The 18,842-nt window shown below is 48.7% G+C and overlaps 1 protein-coding gene across 5 annotated transcripts; it reads right to left on the reverse strand.

Annotated features, from left to right (window-relative positions):
* Positions 1-3,314: 3,314 nt before the first annotated feature.
* Positions 3,315-18,729, reverse strand: LOC117431625 (F-box only protein 38-like). 5 transcript variants are annotated; one of them, XM_058997219.1, is made up of 22 exons: positions 18,624-18,729; positions 17,066-17,316; positions 16,719-16,852; positions 16,131-16,294; positions 15,611-15,776; positions 15,191-15,328; positions 14,792-14,929; positions 14,195-14,288; positions 13,602-13,732; positions 13,010-13,180; positions 12,231-12,373; positions 11,500-11,701; positions 11,129-11,260; positions 10,749-10,895; positions 9,942-10,523; positions 9,263-9,363; positions 8,846-8,948; positions 8,599-8,765; positions 7,998-8,143; positions 7,008-7,111; positions 6,276-6,389; positions 3,315-5,968 (listed from the first exon to the last, which is right to left on the reverse strand). In XM_058997219.1, exons 2-22 carry the CDS (start codon positions 17,194-17,196, stop codon positions 5,790-5,792), a joined length of 3,387 nt encoding a protein of 1,128 aa, XP_058853202.1. In that variant the 5' UTR covers positions 17,197-17,316; positions 18,624-18,729; the 3' UTR covers positions 3,315-5,789. The 5 variants fall into 5 exon arrangements, with proteins under 5 accessions (XP_058853202.1, XP_058853200.1, XP_058853201.1 ...); XM_058997217.1 differs by having other exon boundaries at positions 13,602-13,747; XM_058997218.1 differs by lacking the exon at positions 18,624-18,729 and adding an exon at positions 18,474-18,580 and having other exon boundaries at positions 13,602-13,747.
* Between the last annotated feature and the right edge of the window lie 113 nt (positions 18,730-18,842).

Consider the following 18,842-nt stretch of genomic DNA (forward strand, 5'->3'; position numbering starts at 1 on the left):
GTGTGTGTGTGTGCGTGCGTGCATGTGTGTGTGCATATGCGTGCATGCGTGCGTGCGTGCGTGTTTGCGTGCGTGTGCGTGCGTGCGTGCGTGCATGTGTGTGTGTGTGTGTGAGGTCAGTGTGTGCATGTGTGTGTGCGTGTGTTATTAGTGTTTCTTGTACTGCGTTGTAAATGTTAAAGCAGCACCTTGTCTTTTAATGAGTCGTTCAATTCAAACACATGCTTGTACACTAAGCAGGGTCCTGTGCTGGGAGCCCCTTCCACGCAGTCGGGCTGGAGACGGCAAGGCTGCCTGCCTGCTATAGAGCTCTCAAGCACGCCACACCACCCTGCTGACTAGCAGCCCAGGATTAAGATGTCAGGGTGATGGAGCGCCCTTTGTCTTTTGCACTCAAGCCCTGGCTGTCTATGAGAAATATCCTGAGTTTCCAGTAGACTCCCTGCCTGCCTCCCACTACAGAGGGAGCAAACCCAGCCCTTATTTGGAAATAGCGACAGTTCTAATAAACTTGCCTTGGAGTCAGATTGTGTGTGTGTGATTTTTTTTTTTTTAAATTCCCTGTTAAAGTTTGATTCTGGGCCAGCTGGTTAACTGTTATGGTTCTGAAAATAGTCAAGTCTGTTTCTTTATCTTCTCAAATACAAAGGCTTCATTTTTTAAAGCACTTAGAAAACATTTACAGCTAGGATGTAATTCATCGCATACATCAAAAATAAACATTGCATTCAAATGAGAACGGGCTGTCTGCTTACCTACTGTCTTTGATAAATGGATATAATTTATACTGCAGTGTCAACAACTGTGCACCGCTGGATGTGATGCATATGCAGACAGTATGGTTGGCAGTGCTATGGAGGATATTACCTCTGCAGATTTCTACACTCCTCACTGCTGGGCTTATGGCAGTTCAAAGTATTCTATAGATTTCTTGTAAATGCTGCTTGTTTTTAAACCTGACTGAATTCAGTCACTATCGCTTCAGCCCGTTGTCTGATTTCTTTGGAAAGCACTGTAGACTTCATTATAAAACTCAGCGGACCGGCTCAGCCAATCAGATTCCAGGTGCTTGGCGGTCACTATCCCTCTGTAGATGCCCTGGGAGACTGAGGGGCTGATGGAACAGGTGCAGGAAACCTTTCTGAAAGATTTGAAACCATGACCTGCATCCTCCTTCAGGGAGATGGGAATCAGATCTAAGAGTCTCGTTAAGCAAGGGTGTCAGATGTTTTTACTTTCTTTTTTGTTTCTGGGTGTTTCTAGTAGCTTTGCCCTCTTTAAATGTCACGCCGTGCTGTTTGTCCAAGCCTGTATGCTGTGTGCATAATTCATTTTCCAGGGAAGTGTATGCATTGCCTAATAATCGCAATGCTTTCTGCCTGATGTAATTCCCCTCCTGCACGCTGGTATTCCAATCAAAGCCAGAAACTCCAGCCCTGGAAGCAGAGCAGCCTACACTAGACTGGTGTACACTCTTCCAATTCTCTGTGTGTCTGCACTGAAACACACACAACTCAAACACGCACACAACTCAAACACACACACAACTCAAGATACCCAAATCAAACACACCCATCATCCCAGAGTAACAAAGGCACTCCCTCCCTCCCAAGGGCCCTTGATTTCAGCTGCAGTCTGCATTGAGGGGCCTCACCAGGGTACTTTGTCACATGGCTCGTCTCTTGAGCATGTCATTCTCTCCTGCCATCTTGATTTCCAATCTTACTGTCCTGGTAGAGTATTGTGCACGCGATGCTGCTTGATACAATGCTGAGAGTGAGCAAACTGGCCAGCTCTGATCTTGTGTGGGTGAAAATCAGCTTGCTTCTGTCACAGTGCCCTGGACTATTTCATTATGAATATATACTTCATTAAACACTTGCAGCTGTTTAATGTTACATTGTTTCCAGGTGATATAAGCGGTCCCACACAAAGACATTTCAGATGTCTGTATCCCATCTACATTAGGCTCTGGTGCTCATTTTATGACAGCATTTACTGAATTGGCTAATCTGTTTCAACCAGCAAGTTGTTTGCCTAATGACTTTCCTGAGTTTTGACATTCTGAAGCAGAAATGTTTTTGTATGCATCATTTCTTAAATTCTACCCAAAAAAGGCAATTCTTTATTTCCATGAGGGCGGTGGGATTATAGCTGGATAAGCACCGCGTTGCAGTCCTGCCCTTCAGACGGAAACAGCGAAGACAGCGAGCAGACAGCGATGAAGGAGCTTGCATTAACAAACAGGGAAAAATAATGGGCCGCCAACTAACTCGCTGTGATGGAAAAATGCAACCCCCATCTGTTATTGCATGCACTGCTTAGTTTAAATAACCTGTGAAATCTGTCATGCACACAGTTCGGGTATGTTTTATTTTTAATCAGAAGGTTTATCGTCCCCTTCCATTTAAAAATAGCCTCCTGCTCTACCCAGCCTGTTTTGGTAATCTCAGTTTCGAGAATGCCTCAGATATTTCACTGTGGTTCACGTCTGGATTCTATCAGTAATAGGAAATGATGTTTACACATGAACGCAGCTAAGAGGTATGTTACCACTGCGGCCAGTTACAAGGTTTTCAACTTTTTTGGTGAAAAGGGAAATGTGCTCTTATAAAAAAAACAAAAAAGAAAAAAAAAACCCATTGGGGCAGGTTTTGATAAGAGAACGTTCGGGTCATTAGAAGTGTTCATTTCCATAGCAACTGTGTCGGCACAGGCAGGGTTCCATACAGCACTTACTTAAATGTTCCCTTGCAAAATCCTAGGCACACAGTCGACTATGTGGATTAATGCATGGCATACTCTCCCTTTATGTCACATACAAAGGTACAGCTGTGAGATTCTGTGCTACAAAGCACTGTACTACAGTAAAACTGCTTGACAGAATACCGAGCGCTCCATCGGTCAGGGTTCCAGGGGTTTCATTTGTATTTATTTATTTTAACCAGTCCCCTTCAAAGATACAATCAACCATACCCATGTATAATCCTGACTCACTCTCACAAGGAAGCGTTTCTGAAGGGAGCGAGGGAGGCAGTGTGGTCCAACGTTCAGAGTGGAGACACAGGGACAGTGTGGCCCTGTGCTGAGTGGAGAGACTGGGACAGTGTGGTCCTGTGTTCAGAGTGGAGAGACTGGGGCAGTGTGGTCCAGTGTTCAGAGTGGAGACACAGGGACAGTGTGGTCCCATGGTAATCGTTGTAGACTATTTGTGCGTGTGCACTAAGATCATTTCCTAGAACTTTACTGTGTTGGAAACGAGATTATTTGAACAGAGACAAAAAAAAAAAAAAAGAAGTACTTGGAAGAAAAGATTTTATTGTAAATGTTTATTTCCTCGAGAAATAACAAATATAACATATAATGTAGAAATAAATATGTTTTATTTTTAGAAATTTCCTAGCATCACATCGTATTAAACAGTCGCTCCAAACAAACACTTTTTTTCTCGATTTTGTGTAAAAAACAAAAAACAAAAACTAACAAAACAAACAAAACTACAAAAAAACTAAACACAAAGTAATTCCCTTTTGCTTCTCTGCAGGAACTCGGTAAAACACTGTCTCAAGAGACTCAAGTTCAGGGTCTGAAACTCCCCGTCGAAACAAGAAACCTCGCTGTGCAACAAGAGCATTTCTTCACTGTCTGCAAGCCACTTCTGTGTCCTGCTTAGAACCATCACCAGAACGATCTAAATCATCTGAACCAGGGCTGGCACATACGTAGCATTATCATTGATTTCATTAAGTGGAAAATATTTCCAGGAGCCCCTCTTCCTTTTCTCTGGACTGCCCTGCTGCTTCTCCCCCAGTTTCATGGCTGGGAGGGGAGGAGAGCACACACTCCCCACAAGTCAGTACCTGATCCGGGTCAGTTCTGCTCGACCGTGGCCTTGTGGGTCTGTTCTGCGTTCTGGTACGACTTCTGTGACAGACAGGTGGTCTCTGAACAGATTCTGCCATGTGTGTTCCTGCAGCAGCGATGATCTGGAGCTCCCATGTCCAGCAGTTTGTACAGAAAGTTCTGTGTGTGCGTCCGCGTGCCTGACCTCGTGAGAAGAGCACAGCCAAGCCGGCTATGATCATCCCCGCGGTCGCTGCTTCTGAAAAGTCTCTATAGAGACCAGCAACCCGATCAGAGGATCTCTCTCGATGCGCCCAGACAAGCCAAACAGGAGCGTGTGGTTCATTAGCAGTAAATGCAGCTGGACTGGAATAATGTTCCGGGTCACCCATGGCATGTCATCTGCATCATCATGAAAAGTTACTTCCCCATTATAAACTGGAAAAAATCACCTTCCAGGCATGACTTCATTCCCAAGAGCCAGTCAAAAAAAAACACTTTCCAGTTTGAAAGTAAAAAAGGCACAAAAATGAGGAGTAAACGATGCCTCCGATCTCAGAGGCTGAGGGTAAACTGTCGTCCCAACTAGAAAAATACTAAGAGTTATCTGCTCGCAAGCCTGGCTAACGAGTACAATCAAGATGCATTTCCTCACACTCACTCATTCTTCTCCCTTTTATCAATAACTCAAATCGGTTATGTATTTTTTTTTCTTATAAAACATATGAGCGCAAAAAATAACAGACAATCCCAACAGCTCTTCATATCTGTACACACCTTCTCTATACATGGCTGGGTGCTGCTATACAGCTGAAGGGGACAGGGGACGGGGGACGGTCTCCCAGCAGCCTGGAGGGGAGGAGACACACCCGGGCATAGTTAGATGCTTACGAGCATGAAGCACAGAAGCGACAGGTTAATGGCTTTTTCATTTGTATTATCAGCATTGATTAGTGCCTTGACTTTATTGTGATGTTTTCTGTGCTGCGAATCACACACATATCGTTTGTTATTCTCTCTCCACTCAGACATGCCCTTCGTTTCCAGACTGGAAGGGGATGTCACCTGGACCCTGGACCCGGTTCTAGGCAGTGCGCTCTCACTGGTTTCAACAGAGAAATTTAGGGGTCACCGGGACAAGCCTTCGAGTGAAGGACTTTACAGGGCTTGGGTTTAAAGGGGAAGTCTGACATCACCTTCCAGTCTGAAAAGAAAAACAGTAAAACACTCAACAACAAAACAACAAACCCCAATAAAACACGCAGATGGACAGTACAACATCACAAAAAGCAGAGACTCTGGCAGGTCTGTCGCTCGTGTGCTCCTAGCTCTGGAACTGGGTGCTTCTCGAAAGCTTGATTCGATCTGTGAGCACCAGAGGTAGGAAGCAAAAAAAAACAACACAACGTCGTCCCTCTCACATTTCAGACGTCCCACGGCAGCACTGTACTGCCCTCCTGCTCTACGGCTAGTCCCCTGCTCTTAGGAAAGCGTGCTGCTCCACAAGTTTCCATCTACAGCAGCTGTGCATTCGCTGTGCAGCCTTATCCCATCCTGGTCAGCAGAGACACTGTGCAGCGTTTTCCATGTACATTAAAAGCAGCACAATCCACACACTCACTCTTCTAGTCTGGATGCACGCACGCACCCTTTCCTAAACAATGCAACGGGGCCAATGCCTCCGTAGGGCACGTTTCAATCAGAAAGCACGCAGGCACAAGCCAGTTTTGGAAGGGGGTGAAAGGGAAGGCAGACTTGGACATGCCTCTGCTGTAGCTGGAAAAGCACCTCAGCAAGGCAGCTGAACCACGTGCAGGTGTGAGGTGAAGGGCAGCATTAGATACTGGGGGTGGGCGGGGTTTCCCTTTGTCTAGCTTTGTAGAGACGCTCCACTGACTGGGATGGCGGTGGAGTCTCCCCCCTCTCTCGGAGGGTCCTGCAGCTGGCTATATGTAATCGTCCTCCACCGGCTCGCCCCGCACGTCGCAGTAGTGGATGAAGATGGCCACCACTCTCTGGAACACGCCCCGCCTGCTCTGCCGCAGCTCCGAGATCTCCTCCCCGATCGTCTCCATGCAGATATCCGCAGACAGCTGGCCCTTCCGCCGCGGGGCGTAGATGGTGGCTGCAGCAGGGAGAGAGAGGGTGAGAGGGGCTAGGAGGAAGAGGGACGCACTACCAGTCCAAAACGGCAATTCATCTGTCCACAGGGCACTAAATTACTACATTTCTAGCTACTCAAACCCACTGCCTTCCACGCTGCAGCCCAGTGCTTTCTCTAACCACTGAGCTACTCAAACCCACTGCCTTCCACGCTGCAGCCCAGCGCTTTCTCTAAGCACTGAGCTACTCAAACCCACTGCCTTCCACGCTGCAGCTCTCTCAGTAAGCCTGCAGACTGGCCCTGGGGAGTGTTGGGATTACAAACTCACTGCTCTCGTCATCCTCGAAGTCGTAGCGTGCGTAGCTGTTGGGCTCGGCAGTGCGGAGCGATCGCAGCCACGGGAAGTCTGTGATCATCGAGTAGGGGGCGCCATCCACCAGACCTGCAGAGAGGGAGGAGGTGAGAGAGAGGGAGGGGGGGAGACAGGGAGAGGAGAGAGAGAGGGAGGGGTAGAGAGGGGGTGAGAGAGAGGGAGGGAGGGAGAAGGGGTGAGAGAGAGGGAGGGAGGGAGGAAGGAGAGAGAGGGAGGGAGGGAGGAAGGAGAGAGAGGGAGGGAGGAAGGAAGGAAGGAAGGAAGGAAGGAAGGAGAGAGAGAGAATGTTTCAAACCTGACACTGTCTGGCACACACACATCTAACTCAGCACAAACTGGGCACCTCTTTACCCAGAAAAGAAAAAGAATGGGATCTTAGCTGCACATTGTCTTTAAAAGGAAACTTAGTTTATTTATAGGTTTAAAAACAATAGCTAGAAGTGCAGTTTGAGAATTGTTTTGGGCGAATGCCCTCCTGGTTGTGTTCTGCTTGATTTAGTTTCTTCTAGAAATGATTGCTGAGAGGTTGACGTCAGGAGCGACTGTTTCTATTGACCGAGCCCACGGTGCAGATTTGTACTTGAGAAGAAGATATGCTGATTGTGCAACTGTATAGCCAGCATTAACCAATCCAGGGACTGCACATGAAGGGCCTGGAATCTGACTGGAAGGCAGGCTGTCACTCACCCTCCAGAGTGTAGATGTCCCGCCCCCAGGGGTAGTGCGGGTGCCTCTTTACATCCTCCTCCGTCCGGGAGGCTTCTGGAAAAAACTCGTACTTGATGAGCTCTCTGTGAAGCGCAAAGAGAAAAGGACAGGAATGAAACAGAGGCCACAGCAAGGGCAGCTCTGCAGCATCCAAACCAACAAGCAGCAAAGCACAGTGAGCTAGACAATACCCCCAGGGACAACCTTTAATACCTTCAAGAGCAGGTCAAACGCGAGGCAGGGTCCTTAACAAGTTCATCGATTCTGTGACAACGTGACAGCAGCTTACTATTAGTGCACAGAGTTTCGCCATTGCTTTTAATGCCAAAAATGGTTAACAATGGTAACAGACAGCACACACCTCCACATGGTGGACATGTTGCTGTGAGGACACTGCCATCTGCTGGCCGGCTGAACTCATGTCAAGGCCAGCGTTCCCTGTTAAACAAAAGCCCTGATGCCTGTCTCTATTATTTTAATGAAAAGTATTATGCTTGAATAAATGGATTAAAACAAATTTCATCATTTACTAAAATATGTGTTGAGCTGATTTTTTTTTTTTTTTGGTAAATACATTTTAAATTTGTATTAATGTATCAATCAAATACAACAAAACCCTAAAACCTCTATAAAGATGGGATTTTTAAAAAATTTTTTTATAAAAAACTAAATTAGGGGAAACCTGAGAGAAATCACAGTAACCGCAGAGCTGCAAGATTTTAAATGTGCGGCACGTTCTTCGTTATCCACTGTATCTATCAGTGTGCATGTCCATTGAGACTTGCACCGATTGTGAACTTTGCATTTTTAAAGCACGCATTATATAATACAATGCAATATAATATAATCTAATAGAACAGAAGCCAGCACATGACAATGCAGCCCTCTCTGTGTGTCTGTGTGAAGAGTAGCAGCCACAGCCACATGCTGCAGGCTCTCCTGTGCTGCCTCGCCCCTCACAGGACTCACTGGTTGATGTTGGCGATGGTGTCCATCCAGCTGCGGATGCGCACCTTGTTCCTCACGTTGGGGGGGTTGCTGAACTCGTGGATGATGCACACGTGGTACGGATAGGGTCCACAGAAGATCTTCTTCTCCAGGGCTAGCGTGTCCACCTGCAGAGAACACCAGCGAGAGGTAAGAGCCAGGAGGCAGCGGTCTGCTGAGCACAACGCCAGGGGACAGGGGAGCACAGATCCAGCCCTGGAGGTGTCCGGAGCACCCCTGCACGTCGCTCCACCTGCACCCCGAATTACTGAAACGATCCCATGTCACCTCCTTCCAGGTCTTTCATTGTTTAATGACACAGATAAAACCTGGAGCAGTCTGGACCCCAAGGACAACATGTGTGCTCCCCTGCAATGTCAAGTCAACATCTCAACAGAATACCTTCATCATCAGTGTGAGGAGTCTGCAGCAGGATTTCTTTTCTAGGTTTTAGAAACTATGAAGTGCAGCTGCCGTCTTACCGTAAGAAACAGGTGTTAATCGAAACCTTGCTGTAATAAAAGGCCCCACAACACAAGCCCATGCCAGACTATCTGTGCTCGCTAGCTCGTCTGAACCGCACCTGCTGCATGGGGCGCAGGTAGATGATGCGGTTCCTCTCGGGGGGCATGCGCAGTATCTGGTCCAGCACCTGATCCATGTTGAGCTTTTTGCATTGTGCGTAATCGAAGCGGTTCACAATGGGGGCGTTCTCTACCCTCAAGTGCTTCAGCACCCGGCACCTGGTAGCTGGGAAGAGGGAGAAGAGATCAGGCCAAGAAAACACAAAACGCAGAAAATGCCACACGAGACACACATGCCCACCTTACCGTGAATGAACATCATTTTGGGGCAGTCTTTCAGCACTAAGTCTGTTATCCCACAGTTTGTTAACGTGATCCCCACCAGGTTTTTGGATTTTAGAGTCAGCACCTGCAAAGCACAGAGACACAGAACTTAGCAGAGCACACTGCTGATGCACTGCCACCCAGTGGCTATGAGCAGTACTGCTTAACTTAATACACCAATTCCAGGGGTGGTCTCTGACTCAACAAAATGGGGCAGGACAATACGAGCCACAATTCTAGAACGTCTCCTTTATAAAGAGCCGATCCAAATGCACAATGCGATTTCCACTGCGAGGTACATAACAACATCCTGGCTAGCGCTGTGTAGCTTGTAGCCTACAGTAGTCTCGGTTCTTTTGCATCTCTTTGTTTTGTCAGTTTAGGCTGCCTCTCTCGTACCTGCACATGGTCGTCCTCAGTGACAGGGTCGCTGGTGCTCGTGGATTTGTCTGCGGTTCGTTTCCGTTTCACAGCGGCCCGCGGCTTTGGTTTGGAGAGCTCTACGAGGGAAGAGTTAAAACTTTCATTCAAAGTTTGGAGCAATATAACAACTTTGACAAAGTTAAACATTGAGCCACTCAAACCCACTGCCTTCCACACTGCAGCCCAGCACTCCGACCACTGAGCTACTCAAATACACTGCAGCCCAGCACTCTCACCACTGAGCGACTCAATCACACTGCCTTCCACACTGCAGCCCAGCACTCTCACCACTGAGCTACTCAATCACACTGCCTTCCACACTGCAGCCCAGCACTCTCACCACTGAGCGACTCAATCACACTGCCTTCCACACTGCAGCCCAGCACTCTCACCACTGAGCTACTCAATCACACTGCCTTCCACACTGCAGCCCAGCACTCTCACCACTGAGCTACTCAAACACACTGCAGCACAGCACTCTCTCCACTGAGCTACTCAAACACACTGCAGCCCAGCACTCTCACCACTGAGCCACTCAAACACACTGCCTTCCACACTGCATCCAGGCACTCTAGTAAGTAAAATGTGATGCCATGTTGTGTTCGGTCGGTTGGTTATCCTGCAGCAGCACTACAGAGGTACCGATGAACCCTACCTGTCTCGGGGACCAGAGGCACGAGGGACAGCCTGCTCCTGGCTCTGGTGACGGGTCGGTGTGGGTACCCATCGCTCAGCCTCCTGTCCTGCCCCCTACCCCCTGCCCCCTCCTCAGAGGAGTGCCCACTAGTCCTACTGCTGCCCTGCGGCACTGGGCCACCTTGAGTCCTGGGAGGGGTCTCAATGGCTCCACGCCCTGCCCCCCCGGGCAGTGTTCCAGGGCCTGTCCCCTGCTCTCTGGCTGTGCTGCCGGGAGGCTCGTTTGCGCCGGCTCGAGTTCTGCCCTCTGCAGTGGGCCGAGTCCTGCTGCAAGTGCAGCGCACCATTCCCTCGTTGCTGCCTCCTGCCCCCGGCTGCACTCGACTAGCAGCAGAGGCGTCCCTCCAGCGCATGGAGCACATGCATCTCCCGTCCCCCGTGCGACCTGGGTTCGAGCTCTCCCCCCTGCCTCCCCGCTCGGGGGTCTCGACGGCAGCCTTCATGTCGGCCTTGATCTGCTCGCTGGTCACCTGGCAGCCCTTCTCACAGCACTGCTCCGGAACGGGGCCCCCTCGTCGTCGCAGGGGGGTCTTCCCTTTACCTGGGGGAGAAAGGGGGGCATTGCGCCATTACAATGTGACACAATGACTTGGCTCTACAGCAGGGGTGTCCAGGAGAGCCACTCTGCTCCAGGTTTAGCAATGACATCATTAACTACGTCAGGGTTTGGATGGAGGTTGATTTGGGTCAACTAAAGAATTTAGACCAGGACTGGAGTCACTGCTGTGCTTTCAGATCTGTGTGTGCTGCTGTTATGAAAACTCACTGCTGTGTTTCCCTGGATCCTCAGCGTATCCTGGAGTCGCCCGCTCCTCAGTGCCGGCCGTCCTCTCTCCGTCCTCCTCGTCTTCGCTGTCTGAATCGGGCACCACTATGGGCAGCTTCTTCACTGCGGGCTGCACTCCGCTGGGGCCTGAGGGAGACACACAGCTTTGGAACTGAGCGAGTGTGCTTACTGAGCCTTACATACTAACAAACTATCGAACCACTAGACTGCTAGCTACTAACAAACAAACGCACACACGCACATGTTTTAAGCCTGGATTTAAAGGTGGACAGGGCATTGCATTCATTTGATAAACGACTGCTTGAGCTCTGGCTACGAGGGGACAACCCTTGCTGTTGTATAAATCAGAAATGTCGTACCTGCTTGTTCCTCGTCCACCTCCATGGGTTTGACAGCCTGTGTGGGTCCAGGCGTGTCCTGTGGACTGCCTGCTGCAAGCCCTGCCTCGGCTTCCACGTTCTCCTGCACGGCTTCCTCCATGCCATGGAGCTCTGGAAAGAGTGCAGCAGGACGAGGGGGAGAGAGAGTGTGAGGGGGGCGTTTCAAACCTGACACTGACTGACACACACACATCTTCTGACCCAGCACAAACTGGGCACCTCTTTACCAAGAAAAGAAAAAGAAACGTCAGCAAAAGGAAACACAGCTGCACATTGTCTTTAATGAAAAAGTTTCTAGTTTAAAAAAATAAAAATAGCTAGAAGAACAACTGACGGGCCCCGTGCCGTACCCTCGGCGTGGAGCTGCTGCTCGGGGGCGCCCCCCTCCTCTCTCGCCTCATCGTTCCCGGGCGGCGCGATGTTGCCGTTGTTGTTCTGATGGTGGTGGTTGTTGTTGTTGTTGTCGTTGTCGTTGTTGGAGTTCTGGTTGCTGACGAGAGCCGAGGAGACTCCGATCCCTGTGCCAGCACTCAGACCCACGCGGGCACAGCCCTGCAGAGAGAACCAGCGCGACTCATTACACCCGGAAATGCAGAGAACCAGCGCGACTCATTACACCCGGAAATGCAGAGAGAACCAGCGCGACTCATTACACCCGGAAATGCAGAGAGAACCAGCGCGATTCATTACACCTGGAAATGCATTTACCCATGGTTACCCACGGTTATCCATGTTTTTAAATATGCTTTACTACACACCTCTCTGTGCTTTACCATGCTTTCACTGTGCTTTATTACACTTTGCTATGCTTTTACTACAGGGAAACCTTTGTGATTTTTTGGTAACCATTAATCGTTAACCAAAATTTTCATTATTGTCCAACAGAAATACATTTTGAAATACAAAAAAAAACTTATGACAAGTCTTTCTCTCCCAAAAACAAAACAAAAACAAACAGCACAGTACCATTGTTGTGAAGTTTCTAAATTCAGCACAGTTGAGTCTAACAGTGATGGATGAACCCAAATAAACACATACAGAAGCCTGTGCCCTCGAGCCGGGGGCAGAGCAGGCAGCTCACCTTGGGCGGCTCCCTGAACATCTGGTCCAGGGAGATGAACTCCAGGCTGGGCAGCGTCTCGATGAACTGGCTGAAGGATTCCAGTTTAATGGCATGGCAGCGCACCAGGGTGAGGTCCACCAGCCGGCTCCAGCGGGAGTGATCTGGGAACAGGGAGCGTCCTTAATACCCATCCTGACTCAAACAAGGTTACAGTCCTAACCTGTGTACTTTGTCATTTACTGGCAGCCTTCAAAGTTGAAAAATATCAAACAGTGTTTTATAAAGCACCCGGGTGCTTTTGTTACAACGGATAGGTCATCAGTATCAGACATTATGAGAAGCCAAGACTTGTGTATTACATTTCAACAATCGCTACAAAAATCTTGGGATTGCCATTAGTCTGATTTTTGAAGAGTGAGTGTGTGTGTGTGCATGTGCGCGTGTGTCTGTGTGTGGTACCTGTGATCCAGGTGTGTGTGTGTGGAGGTGGGATACCTATGATCCAGGTGTGTGTGTGTGTGTGTGTGTGTGGGGGGGGGGGGGTACCTGTGATCCAGGTGTGGAGGTGGGGTACCTGTGATCCAGGTGTGTGTGTGTGTGTGTGGAGGTGGGGTACCTGTGATCCAGGTGTGTGGGGTGTGGAGGTGGGGTACCTGTGATCCAGGTGTGTGTGTGTGGAGGTGGGGTACCTGTGATCCAGGTGTGTGTGTGGAGGTGGGGTACCTGTGATCCAGGTGTGTGTGTGTGTGTGGAGGTGGGGTACCTGTGATCCAGGTGTGTGTGTGAAGGTGGGGTACCTGTGATCCAGGTGTGTGGGGTGTGGAGGTGGGGGCAGTTGTAGATGCCGAGGTACTTGATGGAGGTGAAGACCTCGTTGACCGCTTTCATTCCGATGTCGGTGATGATGCCAGGGTTCTCCGTCACGTCCGCCAAGCCGTACTTCACCAGGTCAGCATGGCTCATTTTACCTGAGAACGGAGAAAGAAACACATAATAGCCCCTGTAGACTTAGGGCTGGATTAATATGATCACCCGTCATCAACAATCAACTACCAGTCCAGGTATGGGAACTGTAAAGCCACACATAGATTAGAAGTAACCACCCTACAGATTGGGAGCCCACCCCTCTCTGCCACGGTTAGCCTTAATCATGTCAATGTCACCTACACTTAAAAACATCAAGGTGACAAACATTTTGGATAGTGCCGTCATCAATGCTTGAAGTTCTGGCTCAACTGAAATATATTGTGACTCATTAACGGCTGGTTTCACAGACCCTGAACAGCACTAACCTAAAATGACCTAACATTTCACAGTCCTCAATTACAATTACAACGATGCAGCCGCCCCACCAAGCTGATGTTTAATAAAGAATGTGCGAGCGCTTACACTGTAACAGAAACTCATCGACGTATCCCAGGTGCAGAGTCTCAAACTGGGGGAACTCCAGCTCTGCCATCTTCAGCGCAGAGAACACCCCGTCTTTGGTGAGGGAAGGCTGGATTCGGACTTCGTGCAGCCTGGAAAACACAGCACTTCATATCTGCCTTATTTATATACGTCTCGCTGCACAAGGTACACACAAGGTACGGCTGTTCTATTATTATTATTATTTATTTCTTAGCTGTTACAAGATATCACATTATACATTATTTCACATTATACAGATATCACATTATTTTTACATACAATTACCCATTTATACAGTTGGGTTTTTACTGGAGCAATCTAGGTAAAGTACCTTGCTCAAGGGTACAACAGCAGTGTCCACCACTGGGGATTGAACCCACAACCTTCCGGTCAAGAGTAACACGTGGTTTACTGGGGTGCGAAACAGGAGGCACGCTGGAGAGGAGCTTTTGAACATCGCTGTGCTGTCATGTGCAGTTTGCCTTACAACCAGGGTGCTAGCACAATATGTGAAATCATTTATCTGTACTGCCCCCAGCTGCGTCAATGTTTTACCCATTTCTCTCTCTCACCTTCGGGCAGCAGTAATGATGAGGTAGCCCAGGTCAACTTCAAGTGCATTCTTACAGGCTCCGAACACAATGGTGTGCAGGTTCCGGAACCCCCCTGGAACACAGACGGAATCAGGCTAGTAATTCCGTGTTCTTCGATACAGAACAACACATGCTTGGTACTTGTGTCGCTCTTTCAAGAATGTCATGGCCATTGCACAGACACTTCCTTATAGAGCACACACTAATACACAGGAGAGGGATTTCTCCATATACAGCGGATTCTCCAAAAAGGGATTTTACAAAAACAACCGTGATCCAGAAATATAAAATACCCACTGACACTGAAAAAGACTTTCTGGGGGATTAAACATTTATTAAAGTTTATTTTAGTATTTCTACATTTAGCACAACTGTCTGTTTCATGGTTACATATTGTAACTATAAAACATTTATTTCTGATAAATTTAGAGAAATTGGAGAAACAATTCTATATTAATATGTCTCTTCTTTAGTGCATGACCCTGAGCTGGCCAAAAAAAACAAGCCCAGTGACTCCAGCTTTAACCAATGCATGATTGAAATGAAGGACGGAAGGCACCAGAGCAGCCCTCTCACCTGATCTCCAGCTGTCCTCCACCACGTGCTGAATCAGCCCCCCCAGGAAGGGCACCCTCACCAGCTCCAGCTGCTCCAGGTTCCTCGCCGAGGCCAGGCCCGTCACCAGGGGCACGTACTTCAGGGAGTTAGTGGGGCCTGCGGGGAGCAGGGGGGCACCGTTAGAAATGCACCGATACAGGAATAACAGAACTGATGTGATCCAGCCTTCTGAAGGGAGTCTGTATCAGACGGCTTGAATATACATATATAACAGATCAATATATTACTCAACCTATCCCTCTATAGATAGGCTTTACAGACTACATATCTCTATTCACACACACAATCCCAGGATCCTAGTTTGATTCCCCCTGTAGAAGACACAGCCCCGGTATGGTTGTTTCAGGCACGGCTCACCTGCACAGTTCCTCATGACGAAGGTGCGCAGGCTGACGCAGAGGAAGTCCTTGAAGGGCTGGGGCTTGGTGAGGCGGACCCACTTCAGATAGAGGTGTCTCAGCAAGGGAACACAGGGGATCTCCGGCACATTCACTCCTGGAGCACACAGGAAGCAGCACCAGTCAGCTACGCGGCACTGCAAACACTGGCCGTGCTGCAGGCTGCAGGCTTGTGCCAGCATCTCTCAGTTCTGCATTTGCAGAGGGAGTGCAAGACATTCCCTCCGCGTTCATGCTGGATAGCCAGGGCGAAAGACACTCTCTTTACTGCATGCTTAGCAGCTTTTTCAATGAAGACACAAGCTTTGAGAATAGCAGCAACAAGAGACGGCGTTCTCAATTTCAAGGGCTCTGATACGACACAGGGAGCACAGCCTACCTACGAGGTGGAGGGTCTGGATCTTGGCACCGATGGGAATGGTGAGCTTGTTTTCTGGAGGGATCGGGAACGCCCCGTTCCGGTTCCTGAATTTTCCCAGAACGTGCACCTGAGGCATGTAGTTCCAGATGGCCTCCACCAGCTCCAAGTGGGACGTCTCCACTCCCTGCCGAGGAAACGCAGCTCGTTACGACTCACCCCTCCGTCAATCACACACGCAGTGCAAAAACTCTGCTTCCATTAGGGACTTACACAGGCACTAGAAAACAATGGAAACCATTACTGGGCTATAAGCAGCCATAAATGTGCTAAACATTTTTTTTTTTTTTTAAATAACTTTTTGTAGAAACAAAACAGTCTTTCTGCTGTGTGCGTCTGTCTAAGCGGTATGTCCTCTCTGTCTGTCTGTCTGTCTATGCGGTGTGTCTGTCTGTCTGTGTGTGTCTATGCGCTCTGTGTGTGTGTGTGTCTGTGTCCGTCTGTCTATGCGCTGTGTGTGTGCGTGTGTGTGTGTTTATACCAGCAGAGAGGGGCAGGCCTGCAGAGCCTCCAGGACCCCGGGGATGCTGAATGCCTCGTGTCCTCGAACCCGTCGCCGCTCCAGGTATCGGGGGTGCAGGCCGTACAGCTGCTCCAGGTCTGGCATCTTCTTCAGCAGCATCAGGAAGCTGGAGTCTGTGAAGCCTGGGGTGGGGAGGGGAGGGGAGGACAGGGGCTGGCTTTGTTTTAGTAATTCTTCAGTTTTACTTAAAAAAAAAAAAAAAAACATTCTATAAAACAACAAAACAACTGAAAAGCCTGCCCATTGTGACGTATCCCCATGTGTAATGTACTTCCCAGGAGTACTGTAATTACCTGTATATAAAGACCCTCTGTGTATAAACCTCTCTTTCTGACGCTCCCCTCAAGCGGTTGTTTGCAGCGCTCACTTTTGTTTTGGCTGTCTGTGCCCAGGCTAGCTGTGCAAATACAAACCGTGTGAGCAGAACTAACAAGATCTGTTCACTTATTTATGTATTCTTTTTTATATAACAGCTTCTGTCTTTGCAGCTTGCGTTCAGGCGGACGGAGGACTGATAGAGAGATGGACCTGCCTGGCTCTGCCTACCTGAGGGCATGTACTCCCACCAGCGCCCGGCACACAGGTCCACCACCTTCACCACCCGCAGGTACAGCATCACCGCCTCCCGCAGCTTCCGAGACAAGCACTCCATGCACATGATATCCAGCAGGGGCAGGTACCTGAGAGAGAGAGGACAGGGTCACAGATCAGCAGCCCTGCGCAATTATTATTTCAGTACAAAAAAAACACAACACTAGCCTATTTGTAGACAGGTGAGAATCGTGATCATTTTCAGCGTGGAACAATGGCACGCAGTTTTGTAAACCCTGTATCCTGGAGTACGTATCCAGAATATCCGATCTCACTATAGACCTCCACTGTAGGAAACTCACTTAAATATGTGGCAGAGCACCTCGTGGGAGAGCTCGTTGATGTAGTCCTTGGGCTCCTCCTGCTTCCGCACGTCGGCCGGCCCTCCTCCAGCGCCCTGGGGCTTGGTGGATTTCCGGCGGGGGCCCATCATGGCAGGGGGCTGGAAGAGAATCACCCCAGGAAAGGCTGTGCTCCTCCGCCCGCTCCGTTTCTATCACTCTATCAGAGCGTTTCACTCGCTCGCTCCTACGCAATCACACACTCGTCACTTCTGCAACAAAAAGGGTGCACAGGGCATGCTGTAAGTGTGCTGTAAAAGCTGTTTATTTAAAAAGACAGCTGTGCAATAAAGACATGCTGAGATCCCATTCCCTAGGATGTCCTGTTCCCAATTATAGGAAAACAAAAACCGTTTAAAAATAGGTAAACTTGCTTTCTATGGCCTGTACTTGCAGGGATGGAAATAAGATCTATGAGTTTAATAATAAGACACACCTGAGTGTGTTACACTGTGGTTAATCAAGCTGGTATTAAAACCTGGAATGGGTGGAGCTGCTATTCAACGGGAGTCTTATTTCGATCCCTGACTTGGATTAAGCTTGGCCACTGGAATGCACATTTGGGTTTGTGTTGAAACGTGCTTGCATTTCGTGTAGGTTTAGGCTATGCTGATTTCTGAATGGAGGGTAATTGACACGCTGGAATTGAGGATGATGACACTGAATAAAATCTCTGAAACTGGTTAAGGAGCGACTGTACATACAGATGCAGCTATACCTTTCTACACGCATGCTTTTTTATTGAAGAAAAACTGAAAATGAGCAGGCCGATCCAGGTTGTACAGTCCATCCGTACGAAGTGGAAATGAGAGTTGAAATGAAAGACCAGCAGCACAAGTACACAGCGGCACCGTTGAAGAAAACGCATGACCGCACAGCCAAGGGCTGGGTTCAACTGCTTTTTTCCATTTCGCTTTTAATTGATTCCTCTCAGTCGATTACTGCTGGTTCATTTTTAACTAGCAGCAGATCTGAACGCACTGGGGACTGTAGAATATGCAGGATTTTATTTTAAACGAAACCCAGACTCTAAAAAAAACAAGGCCGATATGTTATAAAATAAGAACATCGTTCTTTATTTTCAAAACAATCTCGCCAGCACTAGCAGTCTTTCCTACGACAACACAACACTGACACAACACAACACAACAAACCCAACACCCAAAACAAACTCATCGCATTCCGGGCTCAACAAAACGGGACCGAGTCTAAAGATACACGTGGGATAATTACATCAGCGAACTGCAGTTCGGTTCCGAGCTGCTAAACTGTTTAATGGAACTAGACTTGTGGAGTTTTTTTTCTTTGTGGAAAACTAAAAGGCAACTCCGATGGAAGCAGATGCACCCCTGTGTTAAATTCAACATACAGGCCTCTCCCCGCTACCGGCTTATCAAACCCCACGGGCTGGTGCTAGACCCCTGTCCCGCTCCGGAGGCGCACAGAGACCCCCTGCCACGCCACCGATGGTTCGCCCTAGCTCACATTTCAAAAGCATCGGTAGAAAATTAAAGCAAACCTGTGTGCCTCTGCTCTCTCCTGCTGCAACTCAGAGACGCACTTCCGCCATCTTTCCACCCCGCCCCGTTACGTCACGCTCACCTCCGGTGAAGGCGGGGCCTCGAAGGAAACCTCATCTGGACAGGGTCAACATGCCTACCGGTTAATATACTGAATTGTTTTTATTCAGGATCATTTAAAACAACCAAATGCATATACATATATACAGCAGTATACA

This window comes from Acipenser ruthenus, chromosome 23 (genome assembly GCF_902713425.1).
Source record: "Acipenser ruthenus chromosome 23, fAciRut3.2 maternal haplotype, whole genome shotgun sequence".
NCBI classification, from domain to species: domain Eukaryota; kingdom Metazoa; phylum Chordata; class Actinopteri; order Acipenseriformes; family Acipenseridae; genus Acipenser; species Acipenser ruthenus.